Source organism: Ambystoma mexicanum, chromosome 8 (genome assembly GCF_040938575.1).
Source record: "Ambystoma mexicanum isolate Mex_15411 chromosome 8, UKY_AmexF1_1, whole genome shotgun sequence".
Taxonomy (NCBI): Eukaryota; Metazoa; Chordata; class Amphibia; order Caudata; family Ambystomatidae; genus Ambystoma; species Ambystoma mexicanum.
Genome location: NC_090929.1, coordinates 394,121,219 through 394,141,668, shown reverse-complemented (window position 1 = coordinate 394,141,668; position 20,450 = coordinate 394,121,219). Strand labels below are relative to the sequence as shown.

At 45.0% G+C, this 20,450-nt stretch overlaps 1 protein-coding gene across 4 annotated transcripts in view; it reads left to right on the top strand.

The window, feature by feature from the left end:
• Window positions 1–20,450, top strand: part of RGS3 (regulator of G protein signaling 3) — a 1,502,625-nt gene that overhangs the window by 395,802 nt on the left and 1,086,373 nt on the right. For 3 of the 4 annotated variants that reach the window (XM_069609876.1, XM_069609875.1, XM_069609874.1), the window contains 3 exons: window positions 3,598–3,656; window positions 11,642–11,736; window positions 18,798–18,866. In XM_069609876.1, coding sequence (XP_069465977.1) covers window positions 3,598–3,656; window positions 11,642–11,736; window positions 18,798–18,866 — 223 coding nt within the window. Of the gene's footprint in view, window positions 1–3,597; window positions 3,657–3,853; window positions 3,877–11,641; window positions 11,737–18,797; window positions 18,867–20,450 lie in introns of those variants that run through there. The other variant, XM_069609877.1, reaches the window with a different exon arrangement.

Genomic DNA, 20,450 nt, shown 5'->3' with positions numbered 1-20,450 from the left:
CTTACAGAGCTTGGGGAACCTCTATACCAGCCGATGCACAGGGCAGAAACCGGTTTCCTGAAGAGTCTGCTTCCAGGTAACTGTTACTTCAGCGAGTCCGGCGGGGAAATTCAAGCTTTGGCCATCAGCGATCAATGTGTCAGGTTTTTTTTAAGATCGGGCCATCCTCCGCACCAACCCTAGGTTCCGCAAATAGCACCTACAGATTTCCATATGAATGCATCCATTCTCACACCAACATTTTTCAGCATTGCTTCTCATGTGGGTGGAGCCTGCCATTCTCTGGATGTCGGACCAGTCTTAAAACATTACATCAGGAAAATCAAAGATTTTAAGAAGATCCATCCACTCTCGCCTTTGGTCCCATTTGTAAAGGAGGGCCCATTTCCAAGCAGTGCATTTCACCGTGGATTTATTCTACGATAAGAGCCCATTAATCTCTGGGAACAAAAGTCTGTGCACATTCTATTAGAGAGGTAGCAATAGAAGCTGCGATGTGGGTTAGCGGTACCACTACAAGCCGTCTACCAGGCGGCTTCATGTGCAGTTCCCCATTCCTTCAGGAGATGGTACTGCCAGGACATGCGGAGGTGGGCGCAGCATTACCTCATCATGCATCATCTTCTTCTTCTTCTTCTAAATTACCGAATGCGTGGGCGGACCCACGCAGGCGCTTCCCCATCCAATAGGATGATGTGCACCAACCCACCAATCAACACATAGCCCACATAAACTCACAACTCCTCCCACCGCCCTGTCTGTCTCACAAAATCCAACAACACACTGCTCCTCCTCCTGCCTCTTACCCCGTCACCTCCCAGCAAAGCCTTCCCACTCATCCAGCGCAGACAACCGAAACCTCATCAACTCTCTCTCCACAACATGTCTCTCACATCTAAACAAAAAATGTCTCACAGTCTCAGGCACCCCACACACTGCACAGTCCCTCGACTCACGCTTCCCCACTCAATGCAGACAGTCATTCAGCCCCACATGCCCTATCCTCAACCGATTCAGCATCACCTCCTCCCTGCTCATCCATTCCACACTTCCCGAGTCCACATCACGCATCTCACGTGACCTCTGACAGAACAGTTGCTTTGATACGCCTGGCTATGTATCAACAATGAGCGTCTGTGGACGCTGCACGTTAGGGGCTTGGCACCCTAAATTCCAATACAACGTCAAATAAAAGAAATAATTTTGTACGTTTTATAAGTTAGGGTCCAACATAAATAAAAGCGTGGGTGGAATGAGCAAACCGCTTCGCGCATCCTGTGCCCAGCCGGGTGCCTTAATATGTCGGTTTGTTTACAAAGGGGACCTGTGTGCAGGGTGAAAGCCGGTTACGAACTCAAGTGCATTGGAGACTGGAACTCCGTGTTTATATGTATTTGCACCCGTGCTTTAAATGGACCGGTCCTACCCGACCCTCACTACTTGTACTTCTTATTGTTTAGCACGAGTACCTGCAGTTCTGAACGCCTGAAAGAGAGTACCGGTACTCAACTATTTAGCGAGTTGAAAATGAAAGCTTTTCATTACACTTGACTAAGCTTCTGCAGCCTTTGCTGGGGAAAGCAGAGCCTCCCCCCTCTCCACCACCCACAGTGAGCATAATGTCCCCTTCAGGGCCCACCCTGCACAACAAAGGGAGAAACACACGCGCATCCACTGTGCTCTCAGCACTCTAGGTGCAGAACACTGCTTCGCCAAGTGGGCTTCACCTGTTACCATGGGTGTCATTTGATGGAGCAGGGATTGATTTGGAAAGCCTGGGAAATTACTTTTTCTAAAATGTGTGATATTAGCAGTGCCTACTGTAATGTGATCATGTTTAAGTAATTGGAGTTGTGATGGAAGGTTTTCGACTGAAAACTCGCACAAGTCTCCAGTTACCTACCAAATTGCTTATTATGCAATGAAAGCGAGCAATGATCGGAATACCCTTCTAAAGCCCAGTTTACAGCTATGATCTCTGCTAGCTTGCTATGCAAAAAAGGGTCTCATTTAATATGGATATTCAAACTTTCCGAACACAATGCATGACAGCAAACTGGAAGTTTGTGTGAACGGATCTCGGATACACTGCGTTGCCAAAGTGTGTGCTCCTTGGCATGTTATTCAATCTCACTGGGCATTGCCTGCAAACGGGGTGTGCCTAAAAGGGACCTGCGCCCACGGTGTCGCGCCGAAACGGCCAGCTTCGTAGCTTGGTGAGTACTTGGACTTTTTTTCTTCCATTTAAAGCACTGATTTGCACCCTGCAGCGGTGCAGATGGAGAGCGCGGCTCGGATGTGGCCACGGTGCAGGGCGGGCATTGCAGCCAATGGGTCTTTAAGGGTTGTAACTCGCAATGCACATATATAGCAGAAACAATTAGCGTTTTCATGGTGGTTTTCAGACGCAGAGCCTGGTCGGCTTTGCGCATGCCTCTGGGCTATGAAATACCACATGAGGCCAAGAGTAAAGTGCCACCTCAAGGCACATCGTCGCCTTGCCAGGTTCATTTTGCTTGAGGGAAAATCCTCATATCCACAACATTTCCACATGTGGTATTTTGTTTGGTGAATTGGGTCTCCTGCAGTGTGCCCCTTTACCATAGGCGAGTGCACAGTTTGTACATGCAAGCAGCGAACTTACTTTATACATCGGGTCCTTATTTGTGTTTCAAACAATGGGGCTTCTCAGTTTTACATAATTTTGGCTAAAGCATATGTTTAAAACGCGAAGCGCTGAATTGGCCAATCAGATCCTTGCTTTGTACTGTTTATTTTCCATAACTTATCTAGACCATAATTGGCGTTAGTACCCGGAGTGCAGGGTTAACCCCTTCACTGCCCATCTAGAACAATGCTCCACCTTCTCCTCTAAATACCCAAGTAACACTATGCACGCCCCAATAATAATCTCAACTCTTATCTCCTGTTAGTGGGATGCTAATATTGCAGCTTTTGGCAACAACCGAAAACATTGCATTGGCCAATCAGATTTATTGTGCACCAGGGGTGTTGCTAGGTCTGAAAAAGATCCGGGGCTATGCTAATTTTGGAACTGTCAGGACTGGGGGCTAGCTAGCCTTTTGGTTGTAGCTCCTGAGATTCTATCTGGGGCTACAACCAAAAGACCAGAGGCTATAGCCCCCTTAGCCCCGCCCCTAGCAACGACTCTGTTGCGCGCGTTCATGCCAACGAGTCAATCCGCGGCGCAGTGAAGGCTATGCAACTAATTACTGGGGAAGGCCCACAGGTGCTTTTCGAATCATTGCTTTGGTTGTAGTTGAAGTGTTTTATAGTCTGCATATGAGGCAAAGAATGACAGTGGAGGTGGGTGAGGGAGAGCAAATTCCACTGTCGCTTTTCATTTCGGCCTCTGGCTTCCTCAGTATGTGCAGTTGGCCTGCTCACAATATGGTGCTTTCATCACAAGAAATGTTAAGATAACTAAAAGGTGTTATGCTTTGTATCACAGTTATGTTGCTAAAGGGGCGTGTGTTCGTGGAATCTTACTTGTGTTAGCTTGTAGGTTTGTTTACTTTGTGGTCAGTATTTCGTTTAATTTAACATGTTGTTAACAAAGTGTTTTTTAATGATTAGTTATGGAAGCCAAAGGCCTGATGGGGAAGGAATACAGAACCTGCGACTCTTACATTAAGGTATGGATGCTAAGCAATACAGAACCTGCGACTCTTACATTAAGGTATGGATGCTAAGCAATACAGAACCTGCGACTCTTACATTAAGGTATGGATGCTAAGCAATACAGAACCTGTGACTCTTACATTAAGGTATGGATGCTAAGCAATACAGAACCTGTGACTCTTACATTAAGGTATGGATGCTAAGCAATACAGAACCTGCGACTCTTACATTAAGGTATGGATGCTAAGCAATACAGAACCTGCGACTCTTACATTAAAGTAGGAATGCAAAGCATATCCTGCATTTGAAATGAATGTGATCTATGTTCAAACTGCAAAGATGGGTAGCATTTTACCATTGGGCATTTAAGCATCATGCAGGCAAGAGCATCATCTTTAAAGAAACCCTAGTGTAACTTGAAGGCCCTTATTAAAGTGGGTGTGTCTTAGTGGCATTCCTCAGTCTAATGTGTACACATTCTGGAAACTGCGTACAGCCGAACTTTTTAGTGACTTGCTATCTGTCATCCTAAAGAAAGTTGATATTTGTGGTTGGACGGGTGAAAACACATTGTTGGATTAGTCCGTTTTTCCCCACTTAACACCGGCTCTGTTCCCCCAACCCACCCCACCCCCAACTTATTCGAAGACTGGTATAATCACATATATGCAAACTCCAGTTATAGAATAAGTGGGGGAAATGCTGAAAGGTGGGTGAAAAACATCAGTGTTATAAATAAAAGGAAAAGCATGGTGGAAAGGAAAAAGGAGTGAAAACAATTAGTGTAATGAAACAAAACTAGAGTAGCAGGGCAGAAAAACGGAGGAAAGAAATGAACAAAGGACAGGGGCGGGTGAACGAAGCTCTAGATTAAAAAGTCTAGAAAAAAAGGCATTCAAACTAAAAGACAAAAATAAGGGTGCTTGGATATAAATGCCTAAAACAAGTATTATAATGAACACATGTTCACAATTGAACAAAAAATGCATATAGCAAGTCACCTCGGATACTCGTAACCTTTTAAAGACACAAAACCGTGGGCTTGTACAGCCATGCACCATACTACAGATTGCAAAGTCTTTGTAATTAACATTTAATGGACCTTTATCCCATACAAAAGAGGCTACTTCTGAGACCAGTAGCCCTGTAACGAGGAAATAACCTATTACATGAGAGTTTGGGTGTCACAATGACCCTCAAGCATTAGTCTTCTCTCTCGCATTGACTGGGGGAGAAGATTCTGGGGGTAGATTGCAAGTGGCGTAAAGCAGAATCTTGGGGCTGCCTCATCCCCCATGCTCGGCTACAAATCATGTGCGGCACCACACTCTGGGCCAGCCTGGCCCACATTGCATATGCAATGCGCATGATAATCATGCTGCTGCATGGGCACACTGCGCTAGGTGAAGGATATATAAGTTGGTGTTTTAATTAAACCTTAAATCTTTCGCCTAGCGTAGTAACAAGGGGGCTGTGTCTGACTCCTGGCACCCAAATGTAGCGGACTACTCTGTGCATGGCCAGTAATAATACACAGAGTAATGAATCCAAAAGAAAACATGTTCATGCTGGCTCTACCAGTATATGCCAGTATCCCCATGTACAAACAATCTCTTGTTGGCTTTGCCCTTAACGCCAGTAAAAATCTCCTGCCACAGGAAGAAAACATGTTAATGCTGACTGCACAAAGGCTTCATCTACTCCCGCACCACCATGTAAGAAGACACTTCCTGTTGAAAAACATGCAATGCTACAGTAAGGAAACCTTTACCTGCTGACTGCACAAGTGCCCCCACATGCCCTACATAAGAACACATCATTTTGGCCTTGCCCCTTATGTGAGAAAAACAATGCCATATCACAGAACATGTCCAGTCTGCCTGCCCCCTTGCGCTATAAAGCCCTCACCCCCAATCCAGTTGGCTTTGCCCAAACATGCCAGTAAACTTGTACAAAAACATCAATTTTCCAATGCCCCATGCAAGGGCCCCAACCTTGCACGCTCACATTCATACCCATTCACCCACCAGCAGAGTCGTTGCTATGGGGAGGGCTAAGGGGGTTATAGCCCCAGGTCTTTTGGTTGTAGCCCCAGATAGACGCTCAGGGGCTACAACCAAAAGGCTAGCTAGCCCCAAGTCCCGAAAGTCCAGACATTAGTGTAGCCCCAGATCTTTTCCAGACCTAGCAACACCCCTGCCCACCAGTCACTCGCCCAGCCCGAGCGAGCACGAACCAACCAAATGGGATTGGGTGGTGTCCAACCCTCACCCCTCAGAAAAAGGTTTGAATAAAGGGTTAAAATGGTCCAATAGATTGCATACTTTCAGTGACAAATTGTGTAAAATCCCAGACAGTTTGCAATTGGTTTTGTACGGTAACTACAATCCAAAAATTAAACGGATGCAAGTTATCAACAGTTGGCTGTGATCATACATTCCCATTCTGCCTGCACCAATATATGCAAGTATTCCCATATAAGAACATACTCATGTTTGATCCGCGCATAATGCCAGTAAAGATACTATAAGAAAACATGTCCACACTGGCTCTGTCAATACCAGTATCTCCACGTAAAGACATACATCTAGTTGGTGTGCCATTAAAAATGCCATGCCACAATAAGAAAACATTTCCAAACTGGCTGTACAATGTGGGTCAGTATAGACACGTAATACCACTGATCGTGTTTTCTTCACCCTTGATGATGGCCAGTAATAAATGCCATGCAACTGTAAGAAATAGCTAGACTTGCTGCACGCAAATGCCAGTCTAGCCACATAACTCATATCATGCTTTCTTTATCATAGATATCCATTACAAATGGCATTTTTAGCTAAATCTCCCTACCCAACCCCTCTCCTGCTCCCTCTGCCCCAAGACCTACACCTGCCAAAATCTGCTCCTTGTCCCAGCATTAAACACAAGCGCACACACAAATGTACACAATATTCACTCACTATTTATATGCATCATTCCCTCGGTCATTCACACTCACACCTAACCACCCATACATTATACGCTCACTCATTCAAACACACATTGCATAATATGAAACACACCCCTTGCGCGCAAGCATAGATACAATCCTACATAATGAAAATGCAACACCCTCACATACATTCATACCAAAACTTAAAAAAATGTCTTCTTTTCCCCCCAAATCCTATGCTCTGAAGTGCCTCTCCATGAGCACCCGTTGTCACAGGTTTCCCCTTTTCTCACCTGTTTTCTCTGTTTTGCGGAGTCCTTTGTCAGGGTTTTCTTTCGAGCAGTTCGGGTCTTGTACAAGCCCGCTCGGCCGTCTTCGGATTCCAGGATTCGATCAGCTTCTTCGTCCGGGATCTAGGAAACTCCAGGAAGCTTGGAATGGACACAGCAGACGGAGGCGGTCTGCGCGGAACGCAGAAGAGACAGGATCAACAAAAGGTGGTAGGAAAGGAGAAGGAGGAAGGTCCGGGCACCAGGAAGCAACACAGTTCAGGAGTACGAACTACGGAGCACGTCAGGCCACAGCTATCGGTAGCGTTGAGACGCGCGGAACCGCAGGGCAGTGGCTAATTTCTAGAACGTGCTGCATAGGACGTAAAGGTCGATAGACTGCGTTCCGTGTATACGGCCATGTTGGGTGTACTACAGCGAGTAACCCCCGACGTGCCAGGGACCAGGAAGACGAGAAGAGGAGTGATCGATGGATCATGACACCCGTGTGCTCGCTGCAGACAGGACCCAAGAAGCAGTGAGATCTTCCTGCTTCCTGTCATGCACAGAGGAGCTAGAGTGGCTCCACATCTCAGCATACCAACTGGAACAGAAATAATGTATTTTCTTCAGAAAGAAATTAGTTCCGCTGTGGGCCGGCTATAAAGAAAGAATTTATTTCTGAAGTTTGGAGCGACTACAGAAAGAATTTCTATTTGAAGTCCAAGGCAGCCTCTCCCTTCCTATAGAGTATGCCTCTGTTTTGCTGGTGTAAAATGCTGGCGTACTCTATAGAAATCTACAGCATTTGTGCCAGCATGAAAATACATGCTGGTGCAAATACGTGGATCATTTGTATGGTGGAGAGGAAGGGGAGGTCATCCAAATGCATGAAATGAGGTGCACCGTTAAGTGAATGCGTTAAGGACTTTTACGCATTCAATTGACGGTACACCAGGAGCAAAATGGCTTCTTTGTGTTCTCAATGTTGCAAATGGATTCCTCAAAGCAATCTAGCTCAAACGATTCTCCAGAGAATAGTTCCACCACTGGTTCCAGGAGAAGTGTTTTGTTTACTTAGCACATAAACCACACTTTATTGCCCAGATACACCATGTCATCGAAAGGCTGCTGCCATTTACAAACTAGTCTGGTTTCCAATTTTCTATCGCAAAGTTTGGCCTGAAATAATTATTTCTGGTTGATTCGGTGGTGAAGCAGGCCCACCCAGAGAGTGACAACTGGTTGGCAAATGATCCTTTTCAGATACACACTTTGTTTCTAAAGTACAAGCCAAACCTTTTTCTACCGGATGCAAGAGCTCAAGGTCATTAAACTCTGGTTGAGTACCAAAGTACATTGGGCTATGGTTCAGTACAGCGGCTGTGCCTTCTAGATTAGTGAGCCAGGAAACTATTGTTCAGTCTCCGGGACCTATTACTACATGGATCAGCTTCAGCACAGCTATGACTAAGTACTCGGGTAGACATGGCAGCCTTCCCCTTTGTAGGGCTTGATTCTATCTCGGGCATTTGATATCCCATGTTCTCTGGCAGAAGTGGAACTTTTTACCAGAGGGTTCCTTTCTCCCTGTTCTTTAGGGTAGTGCTGTTACAGTAGCCCCTATTGGAGGGTTTTCGAATAAGTCCTACACCATCTCTTACCCTTACCACATATGCCAGCTTTCAGGGAGACAATACGTCCTGCCAGGGCAGATGGCTAAAGAGCAAGTTTGGAAGGAGGTTGAAAAGGAAGGTGTTGGCTGCCATCGGCCACACTTGTCTCTTCTTTGCCAGCTTTCTCGGGGGGTCATACTGTGATGGTTCGGATAGCGGAGTAATGGTAGCATATTCCAGGAATTGAGATTGCATTAGCTAATGAGTTTACAGGCTTTCGTTCCTCGCACTCCTGTCTTAGGCTAGAAAACACTCTGATTTTGCGAGGACTGGTTGGCAAGCTGGGCTTAGATCTTTGCTTTCTGGCTGAGTGCCATGCTGCAGAGGATTTGCTCTCAAGACTTCAATCCATTGTCTTTGGAGTGGAGGACATCACGTTCAAATAGGCCCCGTGTCTTCTATGTCTTCCCTCCTCCTGGCTTGATTACAAGGCTCCTGACCAAGATCAGGATGAAGGTCGTGTTGGTAGTACATTTCTGGGTTCACATGGAATGTCTTTTACTCCTACAGCACTGGATCGCCCGAACGTGGAGTCCTTCAGTAGTGCTTTGTCTGCCAGAGTCTCCACCTGTGAGTGGGATCCCCCCAGGCACCTTCTCTTCTCACTCAGACAGACACATTGTCTTTAACAGAAGGGCTTTCCCAGAGAGCTGGCAGTGGCCGAGCAAAAGGTTCCAGAGAAATTCTGCTCACCCTTTTGACTTCAGGCAAAAGGGTTTTGATGTATCTTGGAGTGGCATCAACTTCAGGCAGGACACATGAACCACTCCAGAGCCAGGCATGTAGAAAAGGTAAACTTGCTTTATTGTTACAGTATAAGTAGGAAGGTAAGTAAGGAGAGCAGGTAATTAGCTTCTACCTCTTCTGGCTCTCTCTCTGCCTCTGTCTCTAACTGTCCTCCGTGGAAAACTCATGCTCCCTAGGCTCCAGGCCTCACACCACATTCCAAGCTCCACTTAGACACACACTCGCAGCTCATCCTGCCAGGTGCTAGGTCACAACAGGTTGCTTTCAGAAGTGGTGTGGAAAATACGATTCAGCCCTTTATTGTGGCTCAGTTAGAGCCATGTCTTTTTTACATAGGGGCTTCCGAGTGGGTTTGTTGATTGATCATTGCCCACAGGTCCTCTAAAGACGCAATTCGTTAAAGGAGCCAAGGGCAGATCAGTCTCTTGTTGAAGATTTACCATCCCCTTTTCTCTGGAGTTTAGCAATGCCTCACTCTTTAGTTAGGGTAGATCTCCCCGCGTGGTATTCACTCTGAGTTTACCTGCATGTCCCCTTTTAGGATGCAGCATAGAGGGTACGTTTTTTGTGGTCAGTTGTAATGCAGTCCTTTCTATAGTAAATGTATTCTCTGTGCTGCCGTACCTTTGAATGTTTTGTGTCTTATATTGAATGGATAGAGGCCCAGACGTTTTGGGACTGTTTGGATTTAAGGAAAGGAAGTGGGGCAAGGAGTTAATGGTACCTACTGGATGATGTCATAAGGACACCAGTTTGTCACCTACAGAGGGAGACTGAGGAGCTCAGGAGAACGAGGGGTGGGGGTGCAGGAGGAGCCAACCACTGCAGGACCCCCTGGGAGAAACTTATGGGGATAACCCAGAGTTCTGAGAGCACCACTTCTGCCGCTGTCAGCATTGAGACCCCACAGGGGTCTTGTATTTTGTTTGAGAGGGGAATGATGACACATCAGTGACTCCACAAGTCATTTGCACTGCAGTACACTGCCTGATTCCCAACATAGCAGACACGGGTTTTGGAAGCTTGGAACGCATAGCATGAGACAATGAACTCCTGTTATTGAAACATGCTCTCCACTTGCAGTCAAACGCTAATAGATTGTACACAGACGGAGACGGTGGAACCATTAGAGAAAGACATACCCTAAAGCAAAACCATAAGGGGTCATTCACTTTTTGAGACAATTCCCATATCAACACCTGTATAAAAAGAGGCACACACCTCCAGCATCTGAGGTTGTTAGGATAGTGTTCTGGATAAAGTAGTGATGCTATAGAGAGTTGAGAAGAAGAGCGAGGGCGAACCTGTGATATCAAGAGCAAGAAAGTTATAGTGGCATGGAGGCAGAGTAGAGGGTGGTTGTGCCAGTTAACTTGCAGCCTAGAAACAAGGCTCAGCTAGGAGACTTGAGGGCATGACCCTTAGGCTGGCAGTGGGTCGACCTTAAAGGAAGTGCTCAGAGAAAAAGCCAGCTGGGAGCTCTAGACCAGAGACTGCACTAACCCATATACAATGTGCTTGCACATGCTTGAGGACCCAGGTAGTGTTTGAGAAATACATATGTTGGGAAAATTAATATCTGAATATAAATTGAAATGGAAAAAACTACAAATGTCAACGAAGAGGGCAAACGATAAAATGCAGGAACCAGACAACATAATAAGAGAGACAGAAAGTGGTTCAAGAGGAGGAAGGCTGCAAGGAAAAATATGAAGGGAACTGGAGAGGTAAGAAAAAAACGTGGGAAATGGATGTGAAGGAAAAGTAAAACCGGGAAACGGGGTCAATGCTAGAAAAAAAGGGGAAAAGACAAGCGAATTAAAAACTGATTAAAGGCAGAAAGAAAATGTGGTGATGGGGGGGAACAAACCCATGAATATTATTTTTGGGAGCAGTGGTGTAGTAGACAAATAAAATAACCTTAATTGTGTGTAAGCATTATTTTGCAAGTCATTACGGAGTTCTTTGACTTTATCAAAGATATTAGTTGTGTGGTCTTGTGTCACTGAACTCCTAGGCACCCTGCAATATTCATGCTGGCAGGGGAATAGGTGGTTTATCCCATCAATATATTTTATTTTCATTTAGTATTCAAAGGTCTACATTGGAATTGCAGGATTATTCGTCATAGTGATTAATTTTATTCAAAGATGCCCTGCAAAGAAGATGCGATCAAAAGGACTTTTCATGCTTTATGGGAATTACTGGCCGTGGAGGGATCACGCTGAGCCGCAGCCTCTGATTGCTCGGAGTCAGATCTTCATTTTGAAGGACTTTTATAAGTAGAGACTGTGCTGCGCGCACGCGACCACAGAATGTGAGTGCCAGCTTGCTACACGAATGTGTATATTAATTCCTGTTATCTTCCACCCAAGATGTCTCTGGTACCTGAAACGGATCCAAAGTGCAGACAGAAGACAAAGACGGTTCCAGACAGCAAAAACCCAGTGTTTCACGAGTGCTTCCTCTTGTGAGTATTGAGTCTTGTGCACAGGACTCTCTTATTTCTTCTACTAATTGGAGCAGTAATTTCGACTCAGTCAATGAAGACAGGCCATTTTAGCATGTTCTACTTTGGATTATCACCAGCTGAATTTTGTATTGTTTTTGATTGCAATTTTGAATTTTGTTTCAAAAAAGTGATTTATTGTATGAAACATCTGATCAGAATATCGAGATACAAATAACTTGACTTTGAATGAATATGTGTGGGAAATTGAGAAAGCCATTGGTGTCACAGATGGCTCTAAGAAGCTGCACGTTGAACAGATCTTAACACCTTTAACTCCATCTGAGCAGCAAAAGTATATGTTTAGATAAAGATCAGATTTAAATGATAATTTGTAGACTCAATCATGTATTTTGAAATTAAATTCATGTCCTTTCCTACTATTGCTACTGAAGCATCTTGTATCATGTTATTGACCCTTACGTGGCACCCATACATATGTTTACAAAGGATTCTTCATGGTTGTGATTTATACTTTAGTTAACAGCAGGGTATGACATTGCTGCGAGCTATCTAGCTCCTGGATAGGGCCTAGAAGAGCCTGTTTAGCTTGACACCAACAACTGCTAGGAGCTACTTTTGGCTCCCCATGCCAACTGATGCCACACAAGTATGCCTGTGTGGGAATTAGTATAAAAAGGGCATTAGCGAAGTTCTACAAGAAATGTTAACATGAATGGTCATATGTACTGTACACAAAGTTCTAGTTGCATCTAATTTGGAAGTTATTTTTGTTGCCTCATTGTGTGGTATCAGCAGCAGAGAGAATGAGGGCGCATGGTCACATCACAGAAAGTTGGCAGCAGAGCTAATAACAGATTAATACAGTAGCATATGTAATGGCAGAGTTATGATGTAGCAGCATAGATGGTTAAAGACTAAAAGGGGGGCGGCAGCAAGATGGAAGAACTGACAAAAAAGAAATGGAAACGAAATGAAAGGTAACGCAATTTAAAGAATGTGGAAAGGGAAAACCTGTAAAGCAACATGGCAAGAGACAGGATTGCATAGGAACAGTCAGAGTTGGAGTACAAGGCATAGCAATTGGAGGGGTTCGAAGCATGTGCATTTTTTGGGTGCGTGGCTCAGTTTGGATGGAAACAGCTTTGCCAGCTTTCAGCCATTCCATCCACGAGACTGGAATTCAATAGCTCCTGGGTCACTTTAAGTGGAACTCCTGGTTAGAGAAAAATCTTGGCACCAAGGGGCTACTGCCTGCTCCTGGTCTATGAATTCCAACTTCGGCTCCTGCAATAGAGAGGTTAAACATTAAAACGTTATTAAATTGACCATAACGGTAACTTTGTATTTAAATGCCGTGAGTAAATGTAAGGCAGGAGGAAGTGAGTTCCGAACTTTGTGACCCATGACTTCAAAGCATTTTGCAACATTGATCTCCTGCTTTGAGAACCTGGGGAAGAACATGATTGGATGAACACAGTTTTCTGGGAAGACATTTTGTTTCTGCGCCACCTTTAAATATTTCCGCCGATTCCTCTGCGTGTTTGCGCTTTTGCCAAGTTAGAAACTGCCATTGTATTGCCAAAAGTGTTTGTGGTTGGATTGGTCAATGCTGCAGGATTCTGAGGGGGTGCTAGGCCCCCAAGTATGGAATGTGGGCTTCAGGAAAAGAGGCAGCAACCTTATTATCCAGTTTGGATAATTATTTCATTATCGAAGCCACCTCCGTGAATCGTTTATTTTCCATAAACACGAGGACTTGGAATCCCTTTTAAAACGAACTACCTTGCTTTCTAAACCTAGAGCAAGAAGCTAACCAGGTATGTGCAATATACAGCAATACCGCACACACTTGGTTAGCTTTTGGTTGCATTCTATAGATTGTAACACACAGGAAACGTACAACTTTATTTATTTGTACGTCTTCTTTTATTATTTTTTAATGGTGGCATAACCTTGCCCGAGAGCGAGGATTGTGTGCACTACGGGCACGGGCGGTGGTGGAAGGAAAAAGGGGCTGCGGGAATGTTTATTCCAAGCCATGATATACATGTGTGATTCTTCTGTGCATTTTATATACATTAGCTCTGCTTGGAGTCTTGGATTATGTGTGAGGTTTATTAGTACATAAGGTCTCGTCCTTTCTCCATGAGGTTCCTTGCAACGTTGCTGAAATGGCCATGCATGACGGATCCACAGAGACAGTGTGGTTTAGTGGTCACGTTGCACACAGCGAAACCAGATCCTCGCTTTTCAATCCTGGTTAACCTTCTTGCTCGAGTGTGGTGCGATCCTGGCACAACCACTTAATCGACCCGTTCTTCGATTGATTCATCTGCTCAGATAGAGCGCGTTGCCAGGCTTAGCCCCTATGTAGAAACAGAAGATGTAGCTTTGCTGATAGAGAGGGGGGCTTTCTGTAGGATTGCCCCGGCATGTGACAATACCAGTTAGATTCCTTATTGCTACGTTGCAATAATAATGCTGAGAAAACTAGAAAAGAGAGTATGTGTCTGATGCAGCTATACCCGAGTGAGTCTTTTGATGGTTGAAAATCAGAGGGGCTGCAGCACTTATAGATTGGGTCAGAAAGCTATGGTCTGAAAAGGCCTTTCACCCGTGCCCAGGGTGGACCACCCTGCTGATTGATTTTTCACTTTTTCAATTGTCACCATCTGGAGTTGATACTCCAACAATTACTCCCTAAAATCAGACCAAAACTCACAACAATGAGCAATACGGAACATATGTCTGACCCCTTGTGCCACCTGCACTTCTCAGGTGATGTGTTTGTGGCCTGCACTTTCCTGCAAGGAGAACCTCTGGCCGGGTGTGAAGACTGTACAATTAAAAAAAAAAAATTCTTTTAGTTAATGGGAAGTACTAGCAACAAAGATGTTTGTATTGCATGAAAAATGTCTCTACCTCAAGTTTAAAATACATTTTTACTTCTCTTAAAATATACTGTTGGGAATGAAAAGTATATTTTTCCTCCCTAAACAAAATCCATTTACTTCCAGCTTCCTGGAGCACTGTGTGATGAATCCAGTGGAGTCATCACTGATTCCCCGGCGGTGACCTCCTCCCATGTGGTCGGGGGTTGGCAGCCGCTACCAGATCCTGACCCTGGGGGCCGCTATGTGAGGGAGGATCACCTGGCAGGATACAACTACCGGGATGAGGTGGTGACTCCATCGGGTGAGACGCGGTATCCCTCCTTTCCCCTGAGGAAGACCCTACAATACCAGAGTTCTTAATGGCCTCTTGTCACCAAACGTGTCCCCCTTACAGTAAATGTCATACAACATGTTTCGCTCACTCTAGTCAAACCCCCATCTATGACTCAAACACTCACAATCTACATATAACATCTCCTGTTTCTGATGTCTTTATATGAGACGTTTGAACAACACTATCTAAGAAATCCCAAAACCTCTATGGACGTCAGCTCCCGTAAATCCTCAGGTACTGAGACGAGGAGGAAGGAATGTATGCACACTAAGAGAAGCTTGAAGCCTAACGTGCAGGCTAGTTGTTTTGCTTGACCTAAAGTGTGCAGGACATTTAAAAATGGTATCTACACTAATGGTACAGGCAGTGTGGGAAAGAACTGTGCAGGAGAAAGCAGTGCAAGAGAAGACATGCAAATCCAGGTAGTGACAAACATACCGGTGTGGCGAGAAGGGAGGAGAGGCTCAGCAGGCATACCCGAAGGGACATTCAAGCACTGGGAGCCGCAGAGGAACTCCTGGAGGTACGGTCATGCAGAGAGGCAGTGTTCTCCGGTCCAGGCCACAGAGAAAAGCCGGCGAGTGCTGAGGGAACATCTGCACAGTGTCAGAAGCCGAACCAGTGAGGAAGCTTCATCACAGAGGCACGGCAAGAGTCGGAGACGCTCGGAACGACTGGTCGGTCTGCCCAAAGCCATTGGGGACCCCGCAGCGTACCGACACGCATGCAACCGAGTGACTGAATGAAACAAGATTGCTAATACGGAAATTTCTCAAAAGTGGTTTGAATACAGACCAATACCAATTCAATACCCAATAAGAATAATATTTGAATGCAGACATGACAAAGTGCAGCCACAAGCAAGTACAGATGCATGAGATGCCAATGTGGGGGAAAGCTGAAGCAAGTTTTACCATAGGCAAATCTACCGAGCACCTCAGGGTATATGCTACTGTGGTATAGTGAAAAGAATAGAGAAGCAAAAAAGAAGTCCTGGCAAGCCAGTACACCAGACAGCTGACATTGTGGGAAGATAACTGGCAGCGGAATATAGCAGGGGATCTGCATAAGGTACAAGAAGAGCTAAAGAAAGACTGTTATGGAATGTATTGTTTGAACAAGAACTTTGAGTCCAGTGAAGAAACAAAGGAACTGTTTGATAAAGAGACACTCATGCCACCGTACCTAAGCATCCAGTGGAAGGGAACCACCCTCTAGATTCAAGAGTCTTTCCTTGGAGAACACCTTTGTTGAAGTAATCCTTATATTTTTGGTTGTGAACATTTTTTGCTAACATCAAGTCAAAAACCTTTCCTTTGTTTTGTTTCTAGACTGAGGGTCAGCCTAGGGCATTTTGGACACAAGGACTGCTTTTAAGTTACTGACTATTTGACTCAGACTGATCTTTAGTTTTAGTTTTCTAGGTAGGGAAGTTTCTCTTTAGAATAGTGCTAGAGAGGCGTTTTCCCAACCCATTTCTGTTTCATAAAATGTCTGGCTTAGAGAATGCCATAACTTTGTGTCCGGCTCTCAATTCGGATCCCCTCACAACTGCCAATGCTCCATGCAATCATTTTTTAGTCTTTTTTAAAAATATTAAGTGAGTAGTGGAACTTTTACACAACACACTGCTACTTTGTGCCGCCTCCAAGCTCGGTTGTGTTTTCTCTTGGGCGTTAGGTTGTCTATTGATCAGGAGTCTGGGTATTTATTTATTAACATTTATAAAGCGTGTAGCAGCCCAGAGGCATTGTGGCGCTGTTACAGGAGATAGTTGCAGGTTACAGAAAGAATACTTAGTTACATGAGAGTGAGGAATGATAAAAAAACAAACGATGGTAAAATGGAAATAAAAACCTGCCGAGTAATGGTTGGCGAGGGGGTAGAGGGTAGCGGGGGGAGAAGTTAGTTGAAGATTGTTGTTTTGAGGGTTTCGCAGAAAGCTGTGAGGGATGTTTCGGCTCTGAGTGCATTGGGTAAGGCATTCCAAAGTTTAGGTGATAAATGTGGAAAACCGATTTCCCTGCTCTTTTGATGGGAAGGATGCGCAATCGGTTGATGTAGTGACTTCTCCTAGGACGAGAGGAGGTATCTCTGGTGATTGTTTCGGATAGGTAGGTTCGGGCAGTGAGGCTAAGGCATTTGTGCGTTAAAGTGAGGGTCTTAAAGGTGATTCTCTCCTTAACAGGGAGCCAATGGGCAGCCCGTCTAGCCTGCGTGACGTGGTCTCTTTTGGGGATAATGAGTGCTGCTCTGAGCCCGTTGTTTTGGACTATTTGGAGCCTGTTTAGACTTTTGCCCGAAGTGCCTGCTAGGAGAGCATTACAATAATCTAATTTAGCTCCACTAGTGGCTCAGGCGATGGAGAGGCAATTTTGGCTAGATAGGAAAGGTTTTATAGCATTTCAGTTTGGTGGTATGGGCAGAAGCGAAGGCAATGGCATTGACCTGTCGAGTCATTGATAGGGTGGAATCTAGGAAGACTCCACAGTCTTCACAGAGGAGGAGACCGGGATGATGGTGTTGTCGATGGTGAAGTTGCAGTATTTTTGGTCGAGTTTGGGCAGTATTTCTTTGGCCTAGGAGGATGATCTCTGTTTTGCCTCCTTTCGGCAGAGTCCATTGGCTGCCATCCAGGCTTGGATGGTAGCGTATATATGTAGGAGGGCTGCTACACCTTGGTCGTAGGATCCAGTGAGAGGGAGGAGTACTTGCGTATCGTCGGCATTGTTGGTGTAAGCTATGCCTAGGGAGTCAAGTTTGTCGAAGAGTGGCTTTGTAAACAGATTGTAGAGAGTAGGCGTAGTGCAAGATCCCTGGGGAACTCCACAGTGGATAGTGGTGGGAGCTGCGGTTGCCTGTCCGGAGATTACCTTAATGGCTCTGCCTTCTAGGAAGGAGGTTATCCAGGAAGAGGCCTGTTTGGAGAAGTGAGCTGCGTTTGAGAGATGGGAGGTAAGAATCTTATGATCAACGAGATCAAACGCGGCCGAGAGATCCAGGAGTAATAGGAGGGCTGGTTTGCCCTTGTCCATTATCTCTGTTAATTGTTTTTTAAGGTCCAAGAGGGCGGTTTCCGTACCATGGCCATTGCGGAAACCTGATTGCCTTTTACCTAGGATGGCGTTAGATTCTAGCAAATGTTGGATCTGGCTGTCGGCTGCATTATCTAAGATCCTAAGGAGGAATGGGACAGTGGTGATGGGACGGTAGTTGTTGGGGGAAGTAGGATCAAGAGAGGGTTTTTTGAAGAAGACAATCTATTTTAGAGATGAGTTCATTAAATATTTCTGTTGGGGGCAATTGCCAGTTAGTGTGTCGTCGGGAGTTCACCTAAAAAGGCCACCCTTCGCCACTACTTATGATTGCGATTAAGAAATACTGAACATGCATACGACACAACATAATTCACTCTAGCCTATGTGGCTGTTAAGATGTTAAAAACCAACAGCTAGTCCTGGCAGAAGCAATTAGTCCGATGCTGAAATAACAGGGCAGTGGTTTTTCTTTACCATGGAAAATCTTCAATATTGATTAGACCTAGGGAGCGATTTGACCATGCGTTATTTTTGCTTGCGAGGTCATTTTCTTTCTTTCGCCTACTTTGGTATGAAATGTAGCAATACAGTTTACCAACAAAAGTATTTAAAAATGTAAAAAAAACTGCAGGAATGTTTATGTAATGTGAAATATAGAGCATTGAATTAGAAAATGCAAATAAAGGTTTGATTTGGTAATTTGTCAGCCTATACCAAGCAACATTTTTCTTCTTTGAAATACGTGATGTGACAGTACGGTTCACTGCTAAGTGTGCTGCTTTGCTTTCACAGCCCTTTTGATGATGGAGACGAACAGAAGCGACTTCTGATTACAGTGTGGAACCGAGAGCGACACACCAGGTAATGTTACGTCAATGCTGTGGTGTTTGATATGTGCATCAATGACTGGGTATTTTGTGTCCACACCTGTTGTGAGATTACATTGAAGCCTGAATTGCAGCTTGTTCCTCTCTGTTGGGGTTGAGATCAGTCATTACTGTGACAGTAAGGCAGATGGAAGGGAACACAATGTGATTAAGCCTTAAATGAAGGAAGGCCATTGCGAGCTGCTTAATTATATTTGTTGGGGAAATGTAATTTCATGTTGGAATTTCGTTACCACTTCGCCAGCTTGAACGAGCAAGTTCTCTTGCTTGGGAAAATGACTAGTTTCCGAGTGCAGCAGATTATGGAGGCTTTTGAACCACCTGCTTTGCTGGTGGTTCAAGATTCCCTGTTAGCTAAGCATGCGTGGAGGGGGGCCATGCATACCCTTTTTTCTGTAGGAAAATGCTTTGGTAGCATTTGTCACTGTACCTACAGATTCTCCTACACCCCGTCCCTTTTCGTCCACGCTTGTGGAATGATGTCATCATGACGTGTGCGAGACTGGAGTGTGACACTGAACCGGCTTTTCTGATTTGAAAAAGAAGCGTTCCAGTGAGCATGCGTGCCATTTCATATATATATTATATTATAATATTTATTTATTTATTTATTACACACACCCTCGGCCCAACCCCCATTCCTTTCTCCACGAGGATGGGGCAGCAGCAGTTGTGCGTTGTTTTACTTGTGGCTGAATTCCTTTAGTTATAGATTTTTGGGCTCACATAGCGAGAACGTGTGCATGGATGTAAGAAGCTATTCGATAAGCTTACCAGCATTTCTACCACGGAATATTTCGCTCATTTAAAGTAACAGCAGCCTGGCTGTTGCGCAGCATGCGTTTGGCAGTGGGCACCCGAACCCTCCATCACCTTGGCTTAGCCTAGACTCGCTCGTCTCTCCTGGAACAGGGAACTGCCCCGTGCTGCATGCATTGTGCTGAATGGGCGAGGCATTTGCCCATTGCAGGGGCCACACACCATGCAAGGTTGTTGAGCAGTGGTGTATGCAATGGCGGGGATTCGTAGGGATGGACAAGACGGATGTTCTATGTGCCTGACATCGAAAGGGAATGGACAAAGGAGAGATTGGGGGGCTCAGAAGGTTGGCTGTGGTGGGAACTTGCCATGTTAAGAGGCCCTGGCATTGGGAGGTATGAGGATCTGTAAACACTGGGGTATGAGGATGTGGTGGGGGGACATGCACACTATAAAGATTGTGAAAAAAAGTACAGTTGGCATAGATTGTAACTTGCTTTCTTGTTTTTGCCAATACGTTTGGAAATATCAATGCCCCTGTCCACTGTCATTTGCACAGACTTTCAGGTTGACCTTACAGATGCAAAGCTTGTCTGCAAAACATTCTTGCTTATGTTTACGTGCCTAGATTCGGACTGTCTCTGCTGTTCACTGCAGATTCTCCGTTTTGACAGATTTACACTGGTAAAACCACCTGCGTTAAAGTTCTATGTTGTACACAAATAATTCTTCTCTCTTAACACAAAGGCAACATTGGCATCTTATCTTAACAGCCATCCTTTTTGCCTGGGCTCCCTAG